General features: G+C 37.7%; 1 protein-coding gene across 2 annotated transcripts in view; it reads left to right on the top strand.

The window, feature by feature from the left end:
• Positions 1-16,079, top strand: part of PDK3 (pyruvate dehydrogenase kinase 3) — a 54,337-nt gene that overhangs the window by 12,786 nt on the left and 25,472 nt on the right. For both annotated transcript variants that reach the window (XM_053934492.1, XM_053934493.1), the window contains exons 2-3: positions 5,783-5,924; positions 12,558-12,629. In XM_053934492.1, the coding sequence (XP_053790467.1) occupies positions 5,783-5,924; positions 12,558-12,629 (214 nt within the window). The remainder of the gene's footprint in view (positions 1-5,782; positions 5,925-12,557; positions 12,630-16,079) is intronic.

Genomic DNA, 16,079 nt, shown 5'->3' with positions numbered 1-16,079 from the left:
TATGATGTGACCTTGGCAGTCAGTCCAGTGACAACCTGGGGATGTGGCAATTGTATTAGGTTTTTGAACTAGGTGACTTTGACCATCATTGTGAAGGACTGTTGCAGGAGTCTGTTCTCCAACAGGTATTCATACATGTGGGAATCTGGCAGCTGAGCTGAGAGCGTTGCAAGCAGAGTTCATAGTTTCTTTCTGCATTTCTGCCCTCTTCTGCAGCAAAATGGAGGTTTGTGTAGGGCCTTCTGTATGGAACTAATCCTTTTGTAATGTGAATCTTGGACAGCACAGTATTGCTCTGGCAGTTGATAGAATTTGCCAGAATTGGATCAGGGCCTGCTGCATGTGTGTGAAAAGCCTCTGCATTGTTCGTGTTTCTTGTTGCAGGAGCCAGAACAAAAGTTTTGTCGAAGTGGAGCTTTGTAAGAGTAATTTGTTTTCTATTTCTCAGCACTGTGGAGTAAAAAGGTAAAAGTGAGAAACAGAAGAGAGGAGTAAATGTTAGACAAGAGTTGAATCCAGAGAGGAGAAAGGAGGGTAGTAGAGAAAACTGAGAGTAGAACTCTGTTTCCTGAGTTTCCTTTGAATGGGTGGTCCACCAGTGATAACACTGATGTGGAACCCCAAAACATTCCCCTTTTAATCTTTTCCCTTCTGATGGCATTACATTCAGAAATTCTGATGCATTCAAGTCTGCTTCTGTGACCTGCGCTGCCTCAAAGGTTCTGGGTCATGTTTTATTGCTATGTTTTTCTTAGGCTTTTTTCTCTCTCTGATACCATCTAGTTGAATAAATGGCATGATTCATTTTTGGTGGAAACTTGTAACAGTTTTTCCTATCTGGAAAAATTGATTTAATATTAAATGTCACCTTTTGTGTGAACTTATTTTTAAATTTTAATGTGTAAGTTTACTTATATTCTCAACTTAAACGTTTGCAGTCACATCATTCTTCAGGTTCATCATATTTCACTGTGTAAGTAAATCCACCAACATTCACTCTCGTGAACGGTGACCATTCCAGATGCAGCAGTCTTTGTATAGCTACCACTCCCACAGTATTTTTACAAACCCTGTGTCTGTCATGTGTACGGTTGCTACACTGAAAAAATAGAAATAGAAAATTAGAAAATTCTTCAGTGACCTTAGTTTGATGTAAAGTCCAGAAGATGGCTGCTTAGATCTGTTTGACTGATGTATTTTCTTATTTTCACATTGTTGAAGGTTGTGTCTGTTGTCAGTCCATTACACTGACTTGTTTTTAAACAAAATAGTCTCATGATTGGCATCACAGTTTCTCATTGGTGCTAGTTTTGAACTGAAGGTTTGAAAGTGGCAGAGAGGAGGCCATGAATATGCTTTTCTGTGTGACTTTTACATAGGGTAACTGATGAGCCCAGACAGGTAAGATTGTTCAGAAGATTGAAGGTGGTAGAACATTTATTAAACAGTTCCTTTTTTTTACCCTGTGGTGACACTTGACATTTCAGTTTTTGTGCTAGCTATGCATGCAATAGTAATAACTTGAGGATTAGTTCCTTCACAAATATCTTGATTTTTATTGTCATTTTTCTGTCAAAGTAGCTATTACTATATAATTTAATTTATGCAGTCTGCTGTGTTTTTTCAAACTCTGACTTGATTCAGAGTTTCCACTTTCTGCTTGTTTCCCTTTGCAAATTTGCACTGCAAATTTCTCCTTGCAAGTGGTTAACAGAATATGAGGTGTCCACTTTCTTCCTCTTGGGTCATGAGAGAATTAGTGCTACAAAGAATGTTAGGCCATGTTCAGTCTAATTTCATTTCAGAGACTGAATCATCTAGCTTAGTGTAATTTTGGGCAGACGTCTACCTTCACTTGTAAAAGACATGTCTAAATCGCATCAGGTTGCTCTCTTAGTGCTTCTCAGTGCTTGCCATCAGGAAGTTTGTGCAGATTAAGAGTTGAATCTTCTGCAGTTTGAGTCCAATGCTTGTTTGGTTCTTGATAGACAAGGTTACTGCTGCCTTCTCTGTATTGAACTGTGAGGCCTTGGAGAGCATTGCTGTGTTCTTTATTTATTTCTTCTTAGGTAAATCCATCAGATTCACTCATTCCTGTGTCACAGACTGTCTTGTTGTTATCTTGATCTCTATTGCATCCATCTATGCTTTTAGAAGACAGTCAAAAATTTGTGTAATTTACCAGTAGAGTGGGATGTTTTATGTGTGCTTCTTTAGCCTGTTGGATCAAATTCTCAGTTAAGTTGGAGCACTGTAGGTATGATCTTAGAGTTTTTTAACCAGTTTGGAAGTGTAACTTCATTAAGAGCAAAAATCTGAAGATAATCTAGCCTCTTGACCCTGAATTAACACCTAATCCCTTAGAAAACGTAATTAGTTTATAGGGTTATTTTCTACCAAGAAGAGTAGTATGGGATTGCTTTGTTCCCTGCAGTAGAGCAGACCTGTAACAAAGAGGTTGCATCCTGTCTGGTTTGTTCTTTTTGTTGCTTTAATGTGATACTTGTTGAAAGAAACTTGTTTCAATGCCTGACTTTGGTCTGCACAATTATTCCATTTGAAGCCACAAACCTGAATTATTGTTCAATTGCAATCAAGTATCACTGTTTTACAGACAGTGGGAAACAAATGGTGGTGGTGTGTGCAGAGTTCTGAACCCTATATATCATGAGATGCCATACTTGATTTTCTCCTTGGCTTTGTGGATAAGAAGTCTTCTAGTATTTCCATTTTCAGTTTCTTAAAAGCATACTTTTAGAGTTTAAATTTTTTGAAATAAAGCTAAATACACCCCTTGATGCCTAGTGCAGTGTGGTTTCCACTAGGGCATAGGATGACTTTTCTTTCTTCCATTTTAATTCATACAAAGGTAAGCGGGTCATTGTTTCATATATTTGTGTTCCTGAATAACTTGTTAAGATGTAAATCAAGGAGGGATTATTCACAAACTCAACTTCCACTTTAACCCTGAGAGAGTGGTTTCAAATTCCTTTGAACTGAAACTGATAGATTTAGACTGGATTTAGCCTGTACTGTTTGAGACAAAAGCCTGATGCTGGCAATGTATATTGACCCTGCTAGAGTCAGAACAAAATCAAGAAAGATTGCTGTATATTTTGAAAAATAGATGGAATGACTAGATGAAAATTAAAGCCAGCCTTTGAAAAAAATGAAACTGACTATGGCTAAACATGCAGAAGTTTCATTGCAGCTTATTAGAATGCTGTTTCTGGAAATATCTTTAGAAGTAAGACTGACTTTATCATATGTGCAACTACCATATAATTTATAATAAATTATATTAAGAAAATACCTAACATACAGACTAAGGGATTTTATTCCTTAGTGTGATGTCCCTTCTTTTGATGGACGTGGTTGTACAGATATTGCTGTGAGGAACAGCAGCCAAGGAGCAGTGTTAGGACACAGTTTGCTTTTGCTTTGAAAGCTGGAGGATATCTAATTACTGCTGCTCCAGGTGGGTAGCCGTTCTCTCTTGCCATGCATGTGCTGTCTGGCAGGCAGGTAACTAATCTGATGCTAAATGCTGAAGCAGCTCTGTGGAGGCTCTCAGGTAAACTAAGTGCAACTAAGGAGCTAATACAAGGACCATGTGCCCCAAACCAGACAGATCAGCTGAACTTACACTGAAGTGAGCTTGTAAGCAGAGAAGTCTTAAAAACCAGAGCTTCCTTTCCTCTTCCTGCACTGAACATGCAAAGGGACCCCAAAGGGCTCTGTAGCTAAAATGTAACTGTACAAAAGGGCAAGGCAGCTCCTTAAAAAGAGATGGCTTAGAGCTGCTGGGGTGAGATAGGTTGAATGGAGATGTGCCCTTGCACGTGGGAAGAGAGGGTGTGAGTCTCTTCAGGCAGTCATGCTTGCCTGTAGTAGCTTTTGTTTGCATTGCACAAACCCATGAGCTGTGGGTTCTTGTTCATAATTTTCTAATTTTCTGTATGGACTGTCTTCATTCATTTTGCTTTTTGTCACCTAGAGAATCACTGCACTTGCTCTCAGTTACTCTTGTTGTCTTTGTTCTGTGGGATTTTTCCGTCAGAAGGTTTAGACTGATCTGAGTCAGAGTCTTTCCTGCTGTCCAGCCTCAGTTTTTCAAGACCTGCTGTATACAGTGACTTGTGAACAAACAAGTGTCTGTCCTCTGTTGTAGGTGAATTGGTATCTAATTACTTGAAAGATTGAACTCTGAAGTCATTACTGTGCTTCACAGAAAACATGTAATGTCTTGTTTCCTTTGTCTAATTTTGACAGGATGTGTGTATTTGTAATTGAGGTGTGAAAATGGGAGCAAGTAAAATAAGTCCAAATGTTTACTGGAAGAACTATAATGGCATTGGTAGCACTCTCAGAATTTAATGAGCCCCAGATTGATGATACCTAAATGAGCAAGAAAAAAAGGGAAATCCTAATCCTTCCTGCATATTCCCCAGGCAAATGTTAGGGTTTGGGAACTAATCCATCAATGCACGCTACCTATGCAAAGAAGGTGAAAACTGATTATAATGGGACTGTCTCAAAAAGTATCTCCTTGATTGTGCTGGTTGCATTGTACATGAATCTTGCAAATTGTAAATCTCTGTGATTATGTGCCTAGCAGTGCTTTTAACATTTTCTGGTTTGCTTGAACATAATTTATAGCTCTCACATTATGCCTTCACTCAGAAATTTTGCAGGTGGTTGAACTGGTTATCATCACAAAAGACCTTTGCTCTCTTTCTAGATGAAAGTGGAATCGTGGCTGTTCATTACAAGTAAAACATGGACTTTAAAAAAAATTAATTTACCTGGATTCTTTAGAGATTAGTTATGATAGAACTTTTTTCACTTGTTAAAGGCAGCAAAACACAAAAAACTATGTTAAATAAAGCCTGATCTTCCATCTAAACTACTTGGGCAAGTGACATAATATCTTGTGCTTTTAAATATTTGTGGTATCCTTAGTAACTACTTTAGCTTAAGATTGCTCTTAGTCATGTCAGTCTTGCAGTTTATATAGGTTGGCTTCAGAGAAAGAATGCTGTTACCCTTAGGTCTGCAGGAAGGTATTGTTATTTGCTGGATCCATTTATTTGCTTTCTGACTGTATGGTTGGGATTATTTGTATGTTTTATTTTCAAAATAGTAGCCTTGATAAAAATGTGTGTTTAAAAGTGAAAGTTCATCTTAGCTGAGGCCTTTCCAAGTGAGAGTGTGGTGATAAGCACTGGATTTCTTCCAGGTCTCTAGTGAGAAACTTATCGGTCAATCCTAGGAGGGATGATGGCCTGCGCTGGTCTCACCAGGTGCTGCTCAAATGTTAAAGTACTAAAGGTTGAACAACTTGTGACATGAAACATCAGCAAATGGTTGTCATTGTTTTATCCATTTGTTTGCACTCCTTTCCCTTTCTTATGTGTGCAGCATTTACTTTTTAAAAGCTTTCTTTAGTATAAAAGTTGTTTCGATAAAAGCTAGTATTTTGGGGTCTTATTGCCAGGTAATATCAAGTATTTGATGAATTTTATTTCTCTGATAGATTCTTGTTTATGGGAGGGAAAATGAGATGATGTGAAATGTGGAAGAATGTCAGACAAAAAGTGTTAAACTCTAGGAAGGTAAAGGTTTAAATTGTGTCTCATGAGTGAGAAGAAAGTAAAGGTACGTACTGAAATTGCTTTAAAACTTTTTATTTTCACAAGTGTTTTTTTTAAAGCTTCTAACATTAAGAAGTCTAAAATGTGATCTGCTGCAATGGGCATCTGTTTTTCCTTCCTTCTGACAGGTCGTGACAATGCCTGCGAGAAGACTTCGTACATGTTCCTGCGGAAGGAGCTTCCTGTGCGACTGGCGAACACCATGAGGGAAGTCAATTTGCTGCCTGATAATTTACTGAACAGGCCTTCGGTTGGGCTGGTGCAGAGTTGGTAAGTTTAAAGAAAAAGTGGATTGGAAAGTTATTGTAAAACTAACACTGTATGTGTTGTTCTGCTTGCAACTATGAGTCGTTGAATTCTGAATTGGTCAGTTTTCTGCCTTGAATTGTTTATAGTGTGTCTTGTCAAATGAAGTTTCATTTTCATCTGTCTAATGTTGAGTATATACTCTAATCTGGATCTTAGCTAAGGATTTGTAAGTTAGTAAAACATACTGTTGTCTCCCAGGTAATTAAAAGGAGTCTATAGCTTCCAGAGCAAGTTTTTAAAACATTCCTTACTGTATTGCAGTCATGGCTTCTTGAAACAGCTGTTCTTTCTTCTTATTCTTCCTTTGTCAAAAATACTAACAGGAAGTTAAAACCTCATCTGTTTTTCTCACTGGTAAATCTTTAAAAACAACCTGGTGTTTAGTGGAAGTTATGGAATGGGTCAAAAATCTGGTGTCATTCAGTAAACAACATTTTCCATTATAATAACTTGCGTGGATCCAAAGTGATTCAAAGTCCTGCCATCTTTTCCACAGTAATTAATTTCTAGCCTAATTGCATTTTTGTTGAGATTTAGAGACTGATGCCTTGGATGTATAAGCACAAAAAATTTGTTGTTCATGGGGAATTTATTGTCCATTTACCTGTTAATATCTTCCAAATACTTTTTTGTAAAAATATTTTTGCAGTATACAACAGAAGTCCCTTTGAGTAGCAGCTTATTTAACTGTAAAAGTAGTTAATGTTGTAGGCTTGTGTTAATAAACTCTGTCATAGCCCTTGAGCCAAGAGCTTCTGTGCTGACTGTATGTTGTCTGCTGGCTTGGGTCTCCTATTCATCAAGCTTCAGACTTAGAAAATATAAATTAGGATGTATGGTATTGTGTTTGTCTTTACAAGGTAGCAGTGGATGTCTTGATGACCACTTCAAGTACAGTGATAAAATGCTTCAAGTGAGTGTAAATGCTATAGAGCCACACAATCACTTTGTGGTTAGGTGGTAACTTGCAAGGTTTGAAGGCTTGTCTGTCTGTTTGATGTCACAGGAAGTGACATGCTTGTAGAAAAGAGCAGATAATACACAGACCTTTTAGGCTTTTCTAATCTGGTTGACTTGTGAAGCTGTCTTTAATGAAATATGGGCAAATAGGTGAATGAAGAAAAGGAAAGAATTTTTCTGTAGTGACTGCAGCATAATACTTCTAGTCCAAATGTCTGTGCTGTGGCTTGTGCTTCTGCCCTGCCTATACAGAGCTAAGCAACATTTGGATCCCTCTGGCAAAGGAACTAAATGGGAGTTCAGAGTGGAGGCCTCCTTCAGAATTTTTGTTGGAGAGGTTTGAGGACTTGTGATGATTTCTATGGCCACAATAGATACTACTGATTAAAAAAAGGGAAAAAAACCCCAAAACTCTAAACTAAAAAAGCAGTATCATGTTATATGACAATGTGATTTGCACTATCACAGCTCTAGACCAGCAGTTATCTGTTGGACAGGCTAAAATACCAGACTGAAATGTGCTGAAGAAGTTGGAATGGACATCAAGCCCAGAGATGGAAGTTTGAAATCAAAGTGTTTTCTGTAATTTTCTTGTAATTTTGATCCATAGTTAACTAAGAGTTTTTGTGGAAAGGAGTATCTTCATGGAGATTATGTGAGAATATTATCTTATGTTAAAAATAAGAAAAGTAATTGTAGCATTCCCCCCCCCCCCGCCCCCGATTAAAGGTGTGGACTTTAAAGAGCTTAGTTCTTCTTTTTCTGTTTAGAGGTTTTTAATTGCTTAATTAAACATTTACCTGTAGTTTGTAAGTCCTGATGGTGAACCTTGGGCAAAATTTACTTCTAAATTTATATTTGAAAAAGACCAAACCAAGGGTTTTATTAACTTCAGTGTGGATGACCTTGAGTATTATGCATCTATGGTGATAGCAGGTTTTGAAATACATTTTTTTTGTTTCTAAACCTGAAATTTAGCGATGCCCAGAGTGAGAGTCCTGATTTTTATGTAGTAGAACAAATAAATATAAATTTAGTTGTTCAGCTGTTTTGTGAGCTTGTAAAATGAAAAAAAAACCCTTCTTGATGCACTTCAAAACTACCTCAAGAAAATCTTTTTTTGAGGGCCAGACTCCATGATCCTTTGTTTTTGCTATGCCATAGATTGAGAAAGATTGGCAGTTCATTAATAGGCAGGCAAAAATCTGTTGTACGTTTGCCACAAGTTAGCAAGACATTTAATTCCTTATTTACTTTAATATATTTATTTGCTATTATTCAGTAATTTATATAGTCACAAGCATGTTTGCTTCATTTTCGCTACAGTTTTACACTAGAAAATGTGTATTTTTATGTGCTTTTGGTGAGACTCAAAATTAGCTGGAGCTTTAACTTTTGATTTCCCAGTCTATTCCTTAATGCCAGCATGCCAAAGATTAATATAAAAAGGTCCTAATCTTTAAGGTGGGTTTTATTAGATATTTAAATTGGAGTGGCTCTGTAAATAGAGGAATAAGCAATCAGGCCTGCCTACAGTGCAGCACTGATCCTTTCCCATCAATTCTCTCTGCTTCCAGCCAGCAAACATTCTGGATTGTGTCAATTTTCTCACCCTTGTGGTTCCCTTGGGAAGCAGCCTGGTTTTGCTGCTCCCTGCTGCAGGCAAGGCCTGTTCTCTCCTTCTCCAATCCATCTCCATGGCCATGCTGGAGGCACTTTGCTTCCTGAGCTTTGCTGCCTATCCCATTTTACAGCTGATTGCTTGATTGCTCTTGGGAAAGGTGCTCTGTTGTTTTTTTTTTTTCTCCTTCCTTTCTGGGTTCCTCAGCCTGATGTGTGCAGCACTGAGGAGAAGCAAGACCACTCTCCTTCCTTTGTACTGCTCAGCTACACTTTCCTGAATAAAGCTGGCACTACCCAGAGAGTGATTTCTGAACAAACCAAAAATCATAGTTTTGCATTTCAGTAAAGGTAAAACATCAGCTCTGTCCCAGTTCGAGTTCATAGCTTAATTTGTGTGTATCTTTTGCAAGGAATAAAGCGACTCAAGACTGAAACACAGTTAATACGTTGTGGCTGTGAACTGCAATGATTCCAAACAGCAGACAGATTAACAATCAGCACCTTGTTTTCAGCTTTTCACAATCAATCTTTGGACAACTTGCTTGATCCAAAGAAGTGGGCCTTTTTTTGGCCAGCTTGTAGAGGGCACTATAGCTAAAGTGTAGGTAGGATATTGAATGTATGGCACAATTGTTTAATAAAGGATATGATCACTAATGTAATAAGGGAAAATAGTTGCAATAAAACCTTACAATGGATAAGGTTAGAGCTTATAAAATACCAAAAGTAGGTGTGAGGTTTGCACAGTATATTACTCAGTTATATGTAAAATTCACATTTTATTTATGTGCCCTGGACAATTTCTCTGTTTTTCTGTAGTGCTTTTCCTTAGAAAATGCTATAAATTTCCATTTCTCTCTTGGGAAACACCCATTAGAGAAATATATACAGTTTGAGGATTAATAATTGTTTTTTTCTCTATTTTAAACATTGAGACTATGCTAGCGAGGTTGTGTTACCATGGAGATTTGTTTTATCATTTTAGTGCTTTGGTATTAAAATGATTGTAAAGGAAAATCTTAGTGAAATACACATCAGGAAAAAAGCAGAAGTATCTTGCATGAATTTTTTAAGAAAACCCAGAGCTGACATTATGGGCTTTTGCAGTGCTGTCATGTAGGTAATGTGCCATTCTAAAATTATTGCATTTGGCAGACTAACAAGAATTCAATTTACGTGGCAGTAATTAACAGAAGAACAAGGCAAAAGGGTGCTTGACACCAAAGAGCTTGCCCAATGAATTGTAGTGTATTGTGATAAAAAATTAAATACCGGAAAGACAATATGTTTGAAGGGCATGGACTTTGATTTCTGCTTTTGATGACTCACCAAATATAGCAAAATATAACTGACATTCTCTTTTTCTCATATATACTGGATTTTTTTTTTTTTTAGATTTGTATTTTGTATGGTTGTATTGATTTATTAATGATACAGCAAATCATTCATTATTCTGGTACTTTTTTGTTCTTTCTGGCTGGTAATTGTGTGTCAATTATGTTTAAACATCACAAGGTCTTGCTTTTCATTGCTTGATAAATCCTGTATTTACTATCTTCATTTATCCCTCTCTGCATCTACAATTCAAATTAAAAGAAAATGAAAGAAGTAGATGGAAGAGGGAATGACTTTTTCACACACACTTTTACAGGAATGAACTGTATTGCTGGCTGCTCACCTGTCCTCAGAGTGTAATGGTGGTGGTGGTCATTAAGACCAGAGTTAAGAATTTCCTTTTAAACATATTTTTTCTTAATTTCTAATTCTGAGCTGTTTGGGAGAGAGGGAGTGGGGTGAGAGGCTGAATTTGGTGTACAAACTGGAAATCACACTGCATAAAGGTATACAGCACTTGCACCTCATGAGTTTCTGTTCAGAGACTTAAGACACAGGGCGTTACTGCACCCCAGACTGGGTGGTGTACAGTGGTAGGCACTGAGCAGTGGATTAGGGTTGTTTGACATGAAGTGACTTTTTTCTAGCTTGGTTTAGTCACAGGCTTGGAAGAAATTTGGGTGACTTTGGTTTGAAGTTCACCTTTTCTCTGAGCTAACTTGCTGGATACAGTGCTTTTGCTAATGAACTTGACTTCTAAAGAGGTATTGCCTTTACTTTAGAATCAGTAGGAGAGAACTCTAAAGGAAAAGCATTGCCTGTTTCCATAATTTCTCCAGTGATGGCAGGCAGCCAGTCAAATCCACACAGTACAATAATCAGGTATCAGCTACCTTCAGCCTTCATTGCTGTTTTGTCCTTGTGTCTGGACAGGATTGCTGATGTTTGACATTTATGGTAGGAGGTCTGTATTAAAAACAACCTTTGTGTTGCTTCTCGAGTGTGGTGGTGTCTTTCAGAAACGGGACTTTGATAGTTTTATACAGTGACAGGTGGGGGTGGAAGAACATGTACCTCTATTGGTGAGCATGATCATGATTTAATTGTTGCATGTGAATCAGCCGAGTTCAGAGCGTGGTGATTGTGAACTGGTGCCGTCTCTTAGCAGCATAAAATAACATCTTTTAAAATAAGCACTACTAGAGCTATGAGCTACATGCCCTACTTGTACGTGACAAATATTTGGGGGATTTCTGTAATGGTTCCTGACGTTTGCAGGAGGGCACAAAGACACTGAGGGACAGGAGCTGGTGTTCCTGTGCTGACCATGTTGAAAATGTCAGTGTCCCTGAGGAATGTCCCAGTGACCTGTGGTTGAAGCTTGAAATGGGGGTGGAATAAGTGGCATGTGGTTCTGGAGGGAGTCACATAGACAACAGTGCTGTCCTAAGCTTCATTGTAGCTTGAAGATGCAGGGTGAAGTTTCATAGCATTATTGAGCTGGTCTTAACATGGAACTGGTACCAAAAGAGCTTATGCATAGGTCGTTTTATAGCTGCTACTGAAAAGGGAGAGGCTTAGTTACATGTTTTGCTTTTCCCCTGTGTAGGCACTGTGGTTATCTTTTCTCTCTTGTGTTAGCTTTAGCTGTCTAGACCATTCAATTAGTTGTTTTCATGTGTAAGAAAGATTTGTTTCTTTTGTTTTTTGTCTATCTGTTTCACCACTGCTGGGAGTTTGAGCTGTTGACACCATATGATTAACATCTGATTAATGTGGATACTGTAGTTTGAGTGGCAGTGCTTAACCAGGAGTGAAGGGAGGGTAACATTGAAACGCTTTTACGTGTGTGATTGATTCCTTGTGTGATTTACCTCAGGAAATAGGTCCTGGTTCTGTAGTCCTTAAAGCTCCATCTGTGCTGCTGAATGTATCTACTCCAGGGATGATAGCTGGTCCTGAGGTGCAGCGCTGTGTGTGAGTGGCAGAATTTGTACTGGTGTTGGGCCAGTGTCCTGCAGAGCAGGCTGGCTGTGTTCATGTTGAAGGGTTCTGATTTGGGTCCTCTGTGGTACCTCCAGGGCTCTAAGACTCAGTTAATCTCCTGTGAAATGTCTGAGCAGGAGGGAGCTGTGTTGTGTAAGAGGGATTTTTATGAAACCAAGGGTTGTGTCACACAGAAGAGCTGTGGGAGTGTGTGAATGGGTGTGCTGTCCTGGAGGACTCTAGTAGGACCAGCTTGGTGCAGTCCTGTTATTGTGTCTTCTGGGGAGTGTTCCCCTGAGTTTTATTTTGAAAGAAAACTTGGATTGCTCTCTGAGGAATATGGTGAAAAAACTAACATCAGTACAGAGTAGATGAGCGAAAAAATCAAAATACAGGGACAAACTACCTGAAATTACAGATGTACCTGTAGAGAGGCTTTGCTCCTGTTAAGTTCAATTTCATTTATATAGTCATTTTCCTGGTCATAAGTAATATTTTTTAACTTAATATATCATAGTTGCTTTCTTTCCCTTTGTTGCAGCATCCCGCTTACTTTTAGTCTTTGAAGAGAACTGTGTACTGTGCATCTATTACTTTTATGTGACCCTGTAGTCTTAAAACTAAAGAAATTCAAAAGTATTTTATGTTTAAGTATTTTAATTCTCTTTTTATAATTTTTGCTTATTTCAGGTACATGCAGAGTTTCCTTGAGCTTTTAGAATATGAAAATAAAAGTCCTGAGGATCCTCATGTTCTGGATGAGTGAGTAATTTATTTTTTCTAACAGTCCATTTAAAAATAATCTGTCTCAAATACCAGGTGTTTTTGTACTATAGGAAAACAGTTACCATATTTGTAAGTTAGAATATGTATGGCAAAAGCTAAAATTGTAATCTGGAGTAGAATGTAGGTATCTAAGTGCTTTTGAACAGTATATTTTGTCTTTATGCAGACCGGTAGTTTAAAAAATGGCATGAAATGCTTCCTTCAAGGCTGTATTGAGAAAACAACATGGATGGAGACCATATTTGTGTATCAGATACTTAAGACTAAAATGTCATTTTAGTATACATTGAGCTTAGTGCTCTGTTGTGTATAAAGTATGTTAATACATTAATAGTTTGATTTTTTTTTTGCCAGTTTGAAAGCATTCTAATGTGTCAGTTATTGTTTTTATCTGAAAGCTTTTTTAATGGACTTCAATTAGTGGTGTTCACCTACCTCACTGAATAACATTACTTGAAAAGAAAGGAAAACTTAGCTAATTTTCTTCATCAACAAAGTTTTATTGAAATTGTCATTAGAATATTTCCTTGAAATGTGTATGCATAAAACAGAGAAGAACTCCACATGTGAGAACAGCAAGTGGAACATATGCATCAGAGACTTGAAAACAAAACAACGAAAACACACACACCTGTCCAACACTAGGGTCTGTTAGCTACCCTGTACCTATAGCAGTCAACTTTGTTTCAGATATCACTTCTTGCAGGTTTTTTGTTCCATTAATTAGATTTCTTAGGGTAGTTTGTCCTTTGGATTTCTTTTTAACCTCTGAAATCTTGCATGATCAAGCAGTGCTTTATATAGAGTTTCATAAAACATCTTGCTCTGGTTGTGCGCCATGTGGCCTGTGTTGTGCAAACATGGTGTTTTGCCTTCAGCAAATTTCATATACATAAATTGTCTTGCTACATTAGGTTAAATAAGGGCTTTGCATTTCGAATGTTGTGCACTTCTGGTTGTGAGCAGGTTATCTGAGATCTTGACATTTTAGGTTTTGTGTTTCAACCAATACATGTAGGAGAAGCTCAAGTGCAGGAGTATGAAGTTCTGTGCATGGTAGAGCTGTAGAAGGAGCCATATGGATTAAAAACTGACTGAATTGTGGTGCTATTGAACAAGGGGAAAGTAACCATTTACTCAGAGTGAGTATTATGCTGGAATGCTGCCTGCAGTTCTGGGTACTGCCTTTTAAGAAATTAAAACACTCATAGACAGTACTGATGTGAAAGGAACAAGATTTAGAGACTTGGATAGTTCCACCTCTGAATAATGCTGAAGGCATTTGTCTAGACTGGCAAAAAAAAGATACTGGAGACACTGGAAGTCTGCGTGTACCAAAAAAATAAGGTCACTGTAATAATTTGTTGCTCTAACTGAAGAACTGGAGAATTAAAAAATGTCTCTTTTTTATTAAAGTTGAGAACGTGTGCAGGGCAAAAAGTAAAGATTGTAACATTAATGAGAATAGACTGAAGGCTATAGAGCATCCATTTTAAAAGCTTATATAAATAGATTAGATAGATTTAGTGGCATTCTAGGCATGCATATTCTGTAGAGGATAAATCAAATCCATTTTTCAACAACCTCTAGCTGTCATATTTTGTGATTCTGTGTTTGCTGATGACACAGGAATTTCTGTTTGTGACTAGTTTATCAGCAGGCTTTCCTTTATGGAGTTAAGTTACCAAAACGTAGGTGTCTGTTGCCCTTTGAGATGGCATGAGCTGTCCTAAACACCTGAGTGAGCTTGGCAAATGTAACAGGCCTTTTAAGCCTGTCATGTCCTGGATATTGAGGCAAGGTGGTTTTGTAACTTCTGAAACCATCCAAAGATGGTTCTGTGTTCATCCAAAGGTGTTCTGTGTTTAGGTAACTGAATTTCAGCTTTTTATGAACTTCAGAGGTTCAAGGTAGATCACAGTATAATAAATAAAGGCTAATGAGTAGTTCTCTTGGAGATCTAGTTTTAGAGTCTCATAATTAACACATGAATTATCTGATTCTGCCATATGGATATGGCATTCTTGATACTGTTTCATGGCAACTGCAAATATTGCTTGCGATGCTCTATATGAGTATGGTAGAACAAATATTTTGTAATGAAGCAAATATCAATATCATTCAGGATAACTGTTAAAAGCTTTGAAATCTTGCAATTATTCTATTCTGTGTAATTCAGTACATAAAATAAGGATGCATGGCATTTATTGCTGTCTACTGAGGTGAAGTTCAGCTAGGGTCTTTGATAGTAAGAGTTGTCTTCTATACTGCATTTGACCTTTGAAAAGAGATTAAAATGTATTATCTGATTAAAGAGCAGATTTGTTCTTTTTGGCAGTATTGGATAGACTATCTAAGATTAGAAAGTCAAATGTACTTTCCTGCTCTGGGATGTTATCTATTCCTAACTTACTGAAGGCTATGCTATTTAATTGCATATTGAGCTGTAATTAGACTTTTTAAAATATTCTTTCCAAACTTTGCCTTTCAAAAATGCTCTTAACTATGTCCATATTTATCTTACAATAACACAGATAAATCTAACAGATTTCTCAACTCCTCTGTCAGTGTTCCATGTTGCTGCTATCTAGCCCCATCCTATTTTTATGTCTTGTAGTCAGAAGTGCATCAGTATGGTCAGAAATATCAGGAATGCTGTTTTTCAGTGGGGAAAACCCCCACATTTGAGTTAAATTACATTTGCATAAAAGTTTTCTGTTCTGATTGCACATGTCATTACATATGGAATTTGAGCCTTTATCTAGGACTTTAAGTCCTAGAAGACACTTTATTTAAGTGTCTTCAGGGATGCATAAATAGGAATAGTTCTTTTCTTTAACCAGATTGGTTTGCTTAAAGAAAAACGTGGAAGATTATAAGGTATGTCTGGTCCTTTGGACCAAAGCCCTTTTTGCAGGCAGCATCTGTGGGGTATCTCTGCTCTTGCCAAGAGCAGCCTATAATGAGGGGTTGGAGCAGCTTCATCTCTTGGCTCCTTTCCACTGTCCTGTTCCTGTGTGGAACATGCTTTAGAACAGCACACTTTACATGTTAATGTTACAGGTATATGGCTCATAGTACAGAAGACCCAGCCTTGCATCCTTTGGTCATTGAATGCCCATCCTTGTCCGAGGCTTGTGGGATATCAGGTGATTTAGGCACTTCATGATGGCCCCATCTCTTCTTCCTTAACTAGTGTCACAGGATGTGAGTCTTGCCTGGGTGGAAAGTGCCTTTGTTCCAGTACCATCCCAGCAGCTTCTCTTTGGAGCTGAACATGGTCCATTCCTGTCCGCTTCAGACACTGAAAAAACATGAAGAATAACAGAGCAGTTGATTTTTAGAAATTAAAGAGTGCTTTGTTGGACTTTCTGTCAGCTGAGGTGAACTTCAGTTTCTGTTCTGGCTAATCGGGGTAACAGTAGC

This window comes from Vidua chalybeata, chromosome 2 (genome assembly GCF_026979565.1).
Source record: "Vidua chalybeata isolate OUT-0048 chromosome 2, bVidCha1 merged haplotype, whole genome shotgun sequence".
NCBI classification, from domain to species: Eukaryota; Metazoa; Chordata; class Aves; order Passeriformes; family Viduidae; genus Vidua; species Vidua chalybeata.
The sequence above is the reverse complement of the archived record's forward strand: the minus strand, read 5'-3'. Positions and strand labels throughout refer to the sequence as shown.